We start from the raw sequence: 12,300 nt of genomic DNA, 5'->3' as shown, positions 1-12,300 counted from the left end.
CATAAATATTTACAATTGTTATATCTTCTTCTTGGATTGATCCCTTGATCATTATGTAGTTTCCTTCTTTGTCTCTTGTAATAGTCTTTATTTTAAAGTCTATTTTGTCTGATATGAGAATTACTACTCCAGCTTTCTTTTGATTTCCATTTGCATGGAATATCTTTTTCCATCCCCTCACTTACAGTCTTTATGGGTCCCTAGGTCTGAATAGGGTCTCTTGTAGACAGCATATATATGGGTCTTGTTTTTGTGTCCATTCAGCCAGACATAGGTGTTTGGGTTGGAGTATTTAATCCATTTATATTTAAGGTAATTATCAATATGTATGTTCCTATTACCATTTTCTTAATTGTTTTTGGTTTGTAGGTCTTTTCCTTCTCTTGTAGGTCTTTCCTTCTCTTCTTCTAGAGAAATTCCTTTAGCATTTGTTTTAAAGCTGGTTTGGTGGTGCTGAATTCTCTTAGCTTTTTCTTGTCTGTAAAGGTTTTAATTTCTCCGTCGAATCTGAATGAGATGTTTGCTGGGTAGAGAATCTTGGTTGTAGGTTTTTCCCTTTCATCACTTTCAATATGTCCTGCCACTCCCTTATGGCTTGCAGAGTTTCTGATGAAAGATCAGCTGTTAACCTTATGGGGATTCCCTTGTATGTTATTTGTTGTTTTTCCCTTTTAATATTTTTATATTAAAAATATAATATAATTTATATTATATAAATTATATAATATTTAATATTATAATATAAATATTATAAAAGCTCCTTTTTTGTGTGTGTGTGGTACACGGGCCTCTCACTGCTGTGGCCTCTCCTGTTGCAGAGCACAGGCTCTGGACGTGCAGCCCCAGCGGCCATGGCTCATGGGCCCAGCCGCCCTGCGGCACGTGGGTTCTTCCCGGATCGGGGCACGAACCTACGTCCCCTGCATCGGCAGGCGGACTCTCAACCACTGCGCCACCAGGGAAGCCCCTAAAAGCTGCTTTTAATATTTTTCTTTGTATTTAATTTTTGATAGTTTGATTAATATGTGTCTGGCATGTTTCTCCTGGATTTATCCTGTATGGAACTCTCTGTGCTTCCTGGTCTTGATTGACTATTTCCTTTCCCATATTAGGGAATTTTTCAACTATAATCTCTTCAAATAATGTTGGTGCATTAAATGTTGTCCCAGCAGTCTCTGAGACTGTCCTCAATTCTTTTCATTCTTTTCTATTTATTCTGCTCTGTGGTAGTTATTTCCACTATTTTATTTTTCAGATCACTTATCCATTCTTCTGCCTCAGTTATTCTGCTATTGATTCCTTCTAGACAATTTTTAATTGCATTTATTGTGTTGTTCATCATTGTTTGTTTGCTCTTTAGTTCTTCTAGATCCTTGTTAAACATTTCTTGTATTTTCTCTATTCTATTTCCAAGATTTTGGATCATCTTTACTATCATTACTCTGAATTCTTTTTCAGGTAGACTGCCTATTTCCTTTTCATTTGTTTGGTCTGGTAGGTTTTTACTTTGCTTCTTCATCTGCTGTGTATTTCTCTGTCTTCTCTTGCTTAACTTACTGTGCTTGGGGTCTCCTTTTCACAGGCTGTAGGTTCGTAGTTCCCGTTGTTTTTGGTGTGTGCCCCCAGTGGGTAAGGTTGGTTCAGTGGGTTGTGTAGGCTTCCTGGTGGAGGTGAGTAGTGCCTGTGTTCTGGTGAATGCAGCTGGATCTTGTCTTTCTGGTGGGCGGGACCTTGTCCAGTGGTGTGTTTTGGGGTGTCTGTGAACTTAGTATGATTTTAGACAGCCTCTCTGTTAATGGGTGGGGTTGTGTTCCTGTCTTGCTAGTTGTTTTGGCATGGGGTGTCCAGCACTGGAGCTTGCTGGTCGTGAGTGGAGCTGGGTCTTAGCGTTGAGTTGGAGGTCTCTGGGAGAGTTCTTGCTGATTGATGTTACATGGGGCTGGGAGGTCTCTGGTAGACCAATGTCCTGAACTCGGCTCTCCCACCTCAGAGGCTCAGGCCTGACACCCGGCCAGAGAACGAAGACCCTGTTAGCCACACAGCCAAAGCAGCCCAAGTGTTTATCTTTCTGGCTTGACAGAAGTTGCCGTATTGCTGCTAGTGTTGGAAGGTCTTCTGAAGAGGCAGGGGTGGGCTGTGGTTCAGTGCAGGGACAAGGACACCGCTCTTGTTGTTTTTAACCTTTCTTTTTCTTTTTTTCTGGTTACAGCTGAGCTCGGTGACTACGATCCTGACGAGCATCCTGAGAATTACATCAGTGAGTTCGAGATTTTCCCCAAGCAGTCACAGAAGCTGGAAAGAAAAATAGTGGAAATTCATAAAAATGAACTCAGGTAATAGGGGTAGACATTTGTAGAAATGATAGAGGTGAGAAAGTGTTCTTATTGCAGGGAATGTGGAAATCGTGTTGTGAAGAATATTTGTAATGTATGGGTCGACTCTTTCAGGTGGCAGGTCAGTATTTCTGGGCACTGTCAAGTTCCTCCATCAGTGACAATCTCAATAATGTGGGGTCCCTTGTGTGGCTGTTTATGAACCATCAGCAGTTATTAGAGGCGTATATTTTCTTCTGGGTTTTAACAACCCTGAGTTTCTGAACATGAAATCTAGGATAAATAAGTAATCCTTTCTATTTTGAATTTTGCATTGCCTCTTCCCCTCCTGTTGCCATTGCTGAAAGCTTTGACTCCAAGTAGAGTAGAATCCATTGACAAGGCTTCCTTTGCTGAGCTGCTTTCAAGATGACAGATTCAGCATCTGCTTCTCTTTTCCTTGTCTGTGATGCTCCAGGATGATAGATAACTACAGAGGAGTAGGAGTAGTGAAATCACATACAGTATTTATTCACTGTGGACCAGACACTGTTCTCAGTACTTGTGCATATTGACTCATTTAATCTTCACAACAACTTAGGAGGTAGGTGCCATGGTTGTTCCCATTTTACAGATGAGTGAACTGAGGCACAGAATGATTAAGCATTTTACCCGGGATCACACAGCTAGCAAGTGACAGAGGCTGGATTTGAATTCAGGCAGCGTGGCTCTAGAGTCTGTGCCCTGGAGCATTGTGATGCTTCTGTTCTGCATAGGCTACCAGGAAGGAAATGAAGCATGAATAGGAATCATCAGCAATTTGGAATCCAGGTAACTCAGGTATTCTAATCTGTAACTAGAATATAGATCCCTGCAAATCACAGAAAATTCATTTTGATAATCATAGCAAACCTGGGCTGTGCTATGATAAGTATGGATGAAGAACTGTGCGTGCTGAGATGCTCCCATCTTCTGAGCTTCTGGTAATTATATATATATTAAAAAAAAAGAAACCCATAGTGTCACTGGATTATGAATCCTGGAACAAATAACTGTACCCTTGAGAGGGAGTGCTGAGATCCCTGCTTTATGCAGGCACTCCCCCTGCTGGTAATTCTGAGAAGAGTGTACATGTGGGCATTAAAGGTGGCAGCATAGTTCAGCTTTAAAAAGATGACCTTTGTCCTTAAGAGGTAAAGATGATTAGACATCAAAAATTGTACAGATTTCAGAAAGCAACATACCATCTCTATGGGTAATTTTAAGGTATTGTCTCCCAATGAAAGCTTTGTTGAAAATATGACAGTCTGCTTACTCTTTTTACAATTGGGGAACAAGCATGCTAGAGGTAAAAGTAAAGTTCCAGTGCTTCAGTTGAGGGCTTGTGGACCAGCAGTGTCTGAGCAGCACAGGGTGAGACCCTCAGGATGAAGCAGTCACATCCACTGTGCAGATTGGTAGGGGAAGGGGATTGAACGGTCTGCTGTGACCAGAATTTGCAGGGTCTCAAATGCTCAGAACATGTGATAATAAACATTTTTTTATATATAAATTTATTTATTTATTCATTTATTTAATTTTTGGCTGCATTGGGTCTTTGTTTCTATGCTCTGGCTTTCTCTAGTTGTGGCGAGCGGGGGCTGCTCTTTGTTGCAGTGCACGGGCTTCTCATTGCGGTGAATTCTCTTGTTGCGGAGCACAGGCTCTAGGTGCGCAGGCTTCAGTAGTTGTGGCACACGGGCTTCAGTAGTTGCAGCTCGCGGGCTGTAGAGCACAGGCTCAGTAGTTGTGGCGCACAGGCTTAGTTGCTCCGCGGCATGTGGGATCCTCCCGGACCAGGGCTTGAACCCGTGTCCTCTGCATTGGCAGGTGGATTCTTAACCACTGCACCACCAGAGAAGCCCGATAATAAACGTTTATTGAGCCCTTACTGGATGCCAAACACTGTGCTAAGAGCCTTACATGCATCGCCCCACTCAGTCCTGCCAAACTCTACGAGGTTGGTGCTATTGTTATTCCCTTTCTGAGGTGAAGAAAGCACAGCCTGGAGTGGCTGAAGGACTTGCACTGTTAGTAGCAGAGTCAGGACTTGAACCTTGCTCTTACCTGACACTCAGACCCATGCTCTTATCCCCTGTGCTGAGCAGCCATAAGGCAACCTGGTAGTCACATTGATGTTCCACAGTGATCATGATGGCGATGGCCCAGAGGGTGGAGACTGTGGCAGGAGGATCAGTTAGAGCTGTCATCCAGGCAAGACATGCTGGGGACCTGAACAAGAATTGGAGTAGAGAAAACTGAAAGAAGAGGATTTCAAGAGACGTTGCAGGAAGACTTGAAAGAAGAGGATTTCAAGAGACATTGCAGGAAGACGTGGTGACCCACTGGATTTCATGAGCAAATGAGTGGATCCAAGAAGATTCCAGATTGTTTTTTATAATAAGAAAGCTGTAGATTGGACCTTGTGCCAGCATCTGAATTTGTTGACAACCCTGAAAGTAGTCTTCATGCATCTAGAGAATAGACAGGGTCAACAGTCAGCTATGGTTTGTAGACCTTGGAAGTAAACTCCATGGCTTGGTCAAAGCTGCTTTCCTGTGGCCCAACACATTTGTAACACCCAGAAAGCCCTTGTGAAGAAGTCAAAGTTGTATGTCTGGAGGATGAAACAGCCAGATATCCTGTAATATTGAAAAGAGACATTCAGAGGGTATTTTCCTATGTGTTTTTGCTCCTTTTTCTCCTTAAGCAGTCATGTGTTTCCTTCTGCATCAATGCAGCAGAGAGAGAGTTCAGGTTTGGATGGAACGATAAGAAGAGCAGGCAAGCTGACAATGGAGAAGAGAAGGGGCTTTCTATCAATAGAATCGGTTGGAAACCTGCTACAGAGACTGAGGTTGCCCTGGGGGATCAGCGAGCCCTTTGCACACAGGTCATGAAAGTACCGATCTTCTTGTGTGGGAACTGGACCTCTGGTTGGATTGCTCTGCAAACCTGACAGTTCCAGGAAGGAGTCATAGATGGAAGAGACCCATATGAGGCTGCACTAAGGTGTTACCATCTTACTCTCCAAGGTTATCTCAGCACTCATGACCCTCCCACACAGCAAAGGGATGATGCGTGATCAATAATCTGTTGTTATGGAAACTTCCTGAATGGTTTCCAGTTGGCCTTTGTTGGGGTTTGAGCCCGCTCCCCCCCACCCCCAAATAACCTCTTGCTCCCTACCCGGTTTCTGACCCAGTCAAGGAAGAAAACAAAGGAGATGCCAATAGAGACACTCAGACATTAGCAGAAATGACCGTGATTTGCCTGATAAACAGGATTAGCTCTGTGGGTTCACAATCTTCTCCAGCCTTTTTACTTGATTAGAATCCTTCTTCTCCTGTGCTCTCTGTGGAAGGTACTAAAGCTGTGATTCTTGGGAGAAAATGAATCAGGGCGGAAGAACTTTCCTCCTTAGGAGGATACACAGTGCTTGAAGGTGGACCCAAGACGGATTGATAGACAGGCATTAATAAGGGAGTTCTTTAGGGGAAAGAGAGAGAGAGAGAGAGAGGGAGAGAGACTCTGGAATTTTGAGGTGCTTGAAAATATAAGGCCAAGGTTTTAGTAAGAGTTTGCATGGACTAAGCGCTTAGACTCCTTTAAATGTTGAAGAGATTTGTGAGTGAAGATTGAAGTTCGTGGCTAGGTCAGCTTTGCTTCTTCAGATGTGCCACATCGTTGACTGACAGGGGGAAGAAGACATAGTTTTGCAAATATAATATCATAGTTATTGATCATTTCTGTACCAGTCAAGGTAACTAGATTTTCCTGAGGAAACAACTCCAAAAGCTCACAAGAAAGGTTTGTTTGTTCATTTATTTATTTATTTATTTTTTCGGTACGCGGGCCTCTCACTGCCGTGGCCTCTCCCGTTGCGGAGCACAGGCTCCGGACGCGCAGGCCCAGCGGCCATGGCTCACGGGCCCAGCCGCTCCGCGGCATGTGGGATCCTCCCAGACCGGGGCGCGAACCCGGTTCCCCTGCATCGGCAGGCGGACGCGCAACCACTGCGCCACCAGGGAAGCCCTGTTCATTTATTTATTTACTTCTTGCTCTGCTGTATACTCACCAGAGGTCAGCTGGGGGCTGTGCTAGTCATTGTCACTCGATTCAGTCACAAACTTGAGTTTGCCAGGAAAAAGAGAGCTGTGAAAGGTCCTGCTTCAGCTTGGAAGTGATACATATCACTTCTGCTTTACCACTGTGGCCAGAACTAGCCACATGGTCCCACCCAGCAGCAAGGAAGTGCAGTTCTATCAGGTGTCCAGAAGGTGCAGACTGGAAGCAGCTGGCAAACAGCTCTTAATGGCCTTCACAATCTCATTGACTAATAGAGTTTTTGTTTTAATAGACTTTATTTCTTAGAAGAGTTTTAGGTTCACACCAGAATTGAGTGGAAGGTATACAGATTTCCCCAATATTCTCTGCCCCAACACATGTACAACCTTCCCCATATCATCATCCATCCCCCACCAGAATGGAACATTTATTATAATTGATGAACCTACATTGATACCTTAGGGTTTGCTCTTGATGTTGTATATTCTATGGGTTTAGACAGTAGTATAAGGACGTATATCCACCATTATAGTATCATACAGAATACTTTCACTGCCCTAAACACCTTCTGTGCTCTGCCCTATTCATCCCTCCCTCCTCCCTAACCCCTGGCAATTGCTGATCTGTTAACTGTCTCCATAGTTTTGCCTTTTCCAGAATGTCATGTAGTTGGGACTATACAGTATGTAGCCTTTTCAAATTAGCTTTTTTCACTAAGCAATATGCATTTAAGATTCCTGCTCGGCTTTTATTGATAGCTCATTTCTTCATATTGCTGAATAATATATTCCGTTGTATGTACCACAGTTTATTTATCCATTCACCTACCGAAGGACATATGGTTGCTTTCAAGTCTTGGCAATTATGAATAAAATTGGTATAATCATCCATGGACAGGCTTTTGTGTGGACATAAATTTTCATCTCCTTTGGGTAAATATCAAGGAGCATCATTGCTGGATTGTATGGTAAGAGTATATTCAATTTTGTAAGAAACTGCCAAACTGTCTTCCAAATTGGTTGTACCACTTTGCATTCCCACCAGCAATGAATGAGAGTTCCTGTTGTTCCACATCTTACCAGCATTTGGTGTTTTCAGTGTTCTGGATTCTGGCCATTCCAATAGGTATATAGCTAATAGAATTTTATTTAGAAAGATTTTATAAAGGCATCTTTGGGCCTCTTAATAACCTGTGAACTGGACAATGTAGATATGTATCAATATGATTCACATTTTTGAATACATGTCTATGCTAAAACTCACTGAGGCTGAATAATTCTTTTAGATCAGGTGTAGTTAATAAATTTGTTTGGCTTTCTGGGATGTATGGTGTCTATTGCAGCCACTCAGCTCTGCTTTTATAGAGTGACATAGACAATACATAAATGAGTGGGCTGTGATTCACTAAAACTTTATTGACAAAACAGGTGGTGGACTGGATTTGATTCATGGGTTCTAGTTTGCTGACCTTTGTTTTAAACATCTAGTAGAGCAGGTCTAGAATAAATTTCTGCTTCACTATCCTGACTCTACAGATAATTTTAAGACAAAAGATCCATATTTGTTTTTAAAACTATGTATAAGAAATAATCTCATAATTTATAGATTTTATTTGAGTTTGGTATGCAGAGATGAGATCCTAGCAATGGGACTGCTTAGAAATAGGGTATTCCTCCTTCTAGAGCCCTCGGGTGGCTGGAGGAAGCCATTGCAACAATCCCTGGGGACGTGCCAGTTGTTATTTTTGACTCTCGGTTTCTGTTTTCCACAGCTTTAATCATGACCATCTGGGTTAAGAGGGAATAGCCATACCATTAGTCCTGGGGAATCCTCAGAGGGGGTTGAAGATCAAGAATAAGATTGATTTCACTATCAGGAACTGTGATAGGTTTCTCTGGAGGTTTTCCTGGAGTTTCTACTCAGCTAGTTCATCAGGTTTCTCATTAAAAGCAAAGACCTTTGGATTAGCTTCAGTAACAGGTCATCGGCTTTTAAATATTCAGAAACCTCAATTGGCGGTGAAGCGGTTTGATGAAGTATATTCCTTGCCCTTAAAGAGCAGAAAAATTATCGGATTAGCCACCCCCATAATGATCTAATGCAGTGAGGTTTGTGCTGGAAGTAATAATGACACTGAGTGTATTTTAAACAGAGTCAGTATCTCTTTTTATTTCTCAAAGCTCACAATCTCTGTAAATCATGTGCCATGGCTTCCTGGCAAGGATTTATAGTTTCAAAAATGTCTAGCTTTCTAGGACTTCCCTGGTGGTTCAGAGGTTAAGAATCCGCCTGCCAGTGCAGGGGACACAGGTTCAACCCTGGTCCGGAAGATCCCTCATGCCGCAGAGCAACTGAGCCCGTGTGCCACAACTACTGAGCCTGCACTCTAGAGCCCGCGAGCCACAACTACTGAGACCGCGAGCCACAATTACTAAGCCTTCACACCTAGAACCTGTGCTCCACAACAAGAGAAGCCACCGCAATGAGAGGCCCGCGCACCGCAACAAACAGTAGCCCTCGCTCACCGCAGCTAGAGAAAGCCTGTGTGCAGCAGTGAAGCCCCAACGCTGCCAAAAATAAATTAATAAAAATAAATTAATTAATTAAAAAAAATAACAGTCCTTGGACTACACTCTCACCCAGATGTATGTTCTTTGGCCAAATAATAGTTTTGGAAAATGGAATCAGCTCCCATAAAGTTCTAGCTTTACTTGCAACTGGGGGATTTGGTAACATGCCTGTCATCTACATGACAGCAGCAGCACTCTTTAAAAGAATCATTTGTTCTCTGAGTCGCCACCATCCCTGCTCAGTCAATTCACCTCAGTCCTCCATTGGATTGTTTGAAACCACCTTCTTTTACCAATAAGGAAACAGAGGCCTGAGAAATTAACTTATTCAAGGCTACACAGTTGTGAAGCAATAGAACTTGACCTGAAACCTAAGTGTTCCTATAAAGCACTCTGATGTCTTTCTAAGTGGCTGTTCTTCTATGTGTCTTGCCCCTGTCCCAGAGCATCACCATATGTCTCCCCCATATCATGGCAGTCACCCAAATTTGTAGTGTTCTATCTAATGCTCTGCACAGATGCAGTCCCTAATGTTCCCCAAGGAGCTTAGGAGAGATAATGTCCCTAAGTAAAGAATTAGAAGTGACAGACTAGGGACTCTCACTTCCAGTGAGGATGTGGAAAGCACGAGAGAGGGATCTCCCCCTAACACCAAGACAGCACCAACAAGCTAGATAAACTACAAAGTCATGTTTTTAAAACCCATCTGAGAGCTGAGGATGCAAAGAAACCTAAAGGTACTAAAATCCAGAATGCCCTTCCTGGGACAGCAGAGACCTCCTGTTGCTTTTACCTCTGGTGGTGGTGGGAGGAGGAGGAATATGCCAGAGGTGGGGGGCAAGGGCAAGGGCAAGGGGCAAGCCAAACCTTTAACAAGCATTTAGTGAACACGAGTGGGCTGACCTGACTGATTGGGACCCCAAAGACTCCAGCTACAGAGTGAGTTGCACTTTCCCACCACCATTGGACCCCAGGCCTTCACTGAGTGAAGAGGGGCAGTATGCCAACGTCAGGGCAGAAGAGCTGAGTGAAACCCCTCGGAGGCACTGCAGACCTTCAGCCAGGGCAGGGCATCCCTTGCCAAGGGCGGGGGACATGACCACAGGAAGGAAAACGATCATCTGAGGTGCAGAGAGCCGTGGGTGGGACTGGAGAGCAGAGGAGATTTCCTGCAGCTCAGAAAGTTGGCAGCCAAGCCATAAAGCATGGAGAACTCTCCAGAGTCTCGGGGATGCTAAGATCCCAAGCCCTGCTGAAAGGCAAGTTCTGAGCGCACGTTCAAGCTTTGGAGCCAGTGGTAAACAAACTCTAAAGTTGCAACCAAGTTGCAGCAAAACCTAACCTAACTCAAATTGAGAATTCTACTTTGCGGTAGCAGACCATTCTATTGGTCTTTTACCTAAGAGTTTAATTCTGGAGCTCACAGACCCAAATGGTTCAGGTGGAGCCAAATCCACCCCTTTCCCTGTCCAGCTGTGCTCCAAGCAGCCCAAGTCATTGCTGTCAAGACCCACACCTCACTCCACAATTAACATCCACTAATAATTTGCATTCATTCTTGGGATGCTGTACGTTTTTGTACTCTATGTAATGGTACGCTAAAGGAGGATCAGTAAGAGAGAGAGTGTTTCTCTTGGCAAAAAAAGTTTTCAAGACAGGCAGAAGGGAGATGCATAGCTAAGTACATAATTACTTGACCTCACCTAGTTTATTAGAAAAGTATATCTTTAGAGAATTGTTAGTTCTTGAAAAAGAATTCAACTAAACACTGGTCTTTATCTCTAAATGACTCATTAGAGACACTATTAATCTTAGCAGAACAATTCCTGGTGCCAGATTTAAAGGATAGAAAATCGTTATTTTCCATTACCAAACAGAGTTTTGGCCAGAAACAAATGTCCAGTGGGAGATTTGAAAGGAAAACAAATTTCTATTTAATTGATTTTAATGTCTTCCTGAAAACCTGACTATTAAATGATTTCCTCCTCAGTGAGTCAGGGGGACTCAGGAGTATCTTAGTGCTATCAGGGTCTCTGCCTTTTCTCCATTGGTTTTGAACCCTTTTCCTTCTCTGAACATTTGTAGCTTTTCTCTGTGTATGAATTTTTAGATTAAGTCTTTGAAATGCTTAGGCATTGGAGATCTGAGTCAAACCCAACGCAAATGATACCAATTCGAGGACTTCTATTTTGAAGAGAGGCCTTTGCTCTACTGTAAATATCTTGGCATGCTTCCTGGCACTTCCAATCAAAGTCATATTTCTGATTTCAGTCACGTGCAGGGCTAGGAAGGGAACAAATGCTATTCTGAGGGCGAGGAGAGAGCATGCTCTGTGCCAGGCACTAGTCAAATGGCTTTACATCTGTTAACTGCTTATTCTTTACACCAAATCTTGGAGATAGGTACTATTTTTAATCTCCATTGTATGGAATCAAACAGACACATAGGTACTATTTTTTAATCTCTATTGTATGGAATCAAACAGACACAGCTTCAGTTGTTTTCTAGTCCTGTGTTCAGTTCCTAAATCAGGGTTCAGCAAACTTTTCCTATCCTAGGCCATTTAGTAAATATCTTAGGCTTTGCACAACATATGGTCTCTGTCACAACCTCTCATTTTTGCCATCGTAGCATGACAGTGTCCACAGATGGTACCCAAACAAATGGGTGTGTCTTTGTTCCAATAAAACTTTATTTATGGAGACTGAAATTTGAATGTCATGTAATTTTCACAGGGCATGAAATATTATTCTTTGATTGTTTCAAGCCATTCAAAAATGGAAAAAACATTTCTAGCTCTAGGGCTGTACAAAACCAGGTGGTGATCCGGATTTAGCCCACAGACTCTAGTCTGGGGATCTCTGACCTAGATTAAAAGAAGGTAACACTGCTCTCTAATCAGATCTAAATATCTGTCATCTGGGATGGAGTGCCTCAACACTGATAATATGAAATGTTTAGAATTTGAAAAATGCTTTCTAGAAAAACCAGTAGAAACCATGTCATTTGGAAATGCTCAGCCTGGCATCCAGGAGAGCAGGCACATGGCCCTGGACCATATCATGTTGGTCGTGATGGTAGCGCAGGTCCCGAGAAGCCCTTTGGAATCAGGCTGCCTTGGGTTTGCATTCACTCCTCCACCTAATACTTGAGTAACCTTGAGCAAGTTACTTTTCCTCTTTGAGTGTCAAAATCCTCATCTATAAAATGAACATAAGAATTCCTCCTTGATGAATATTAAGTGAAAAAAATATATATACTGCTTCACAATATAAACAGTTATATATTGCTCAGAACAGGAGAGTTTGGTA

The 12,300-nt window shown here is 42.8% G+C and overlaps 1 protein-coding gene across 1 annotated transcript in view; it reads left to right on the top strand.

Annotated features, from left to right (window-relative positions):
* Positions 1-12,300, top strand: part of LOC102973958 (FERM domain-containing protein 3) — a 272,509-nt gene that overhangs the window by 232,960 nt on the left and 27,249 nt on the right. The window contains exon 6 of the mRNA XM_028494083.2: positions 2,210-2,333. Coding sequence (XP_028349884.1) covers positions 2,210-2,333 — 124 coding nt within the window. The remainder of the gene's footprint in view (positions 1-2,209; positions 2,334-12,300) is intronic.

The sequence above is a fragment of the Physeter macrocephalus genome, chromosome 9 (genome assembly GCF_002837175.3).
Source record: "Physeter macrocephalus isolate SW-GA chromosome 9, ASM283717v5, whole genome shotgun sequence".
In the NCBI taxonomy this organism is placed as follows: Eukaryota; Metazoa; Chordata; class Mammalia; order Artiodactyla; family Physeteridae; genus Physeter; species Physeter macrocephalus.
The sequence above is the reverse complement of the archived record's forward strand: the minus strand, read 5'-3'. Positions and strand labels throughout refer to the sequence as shown.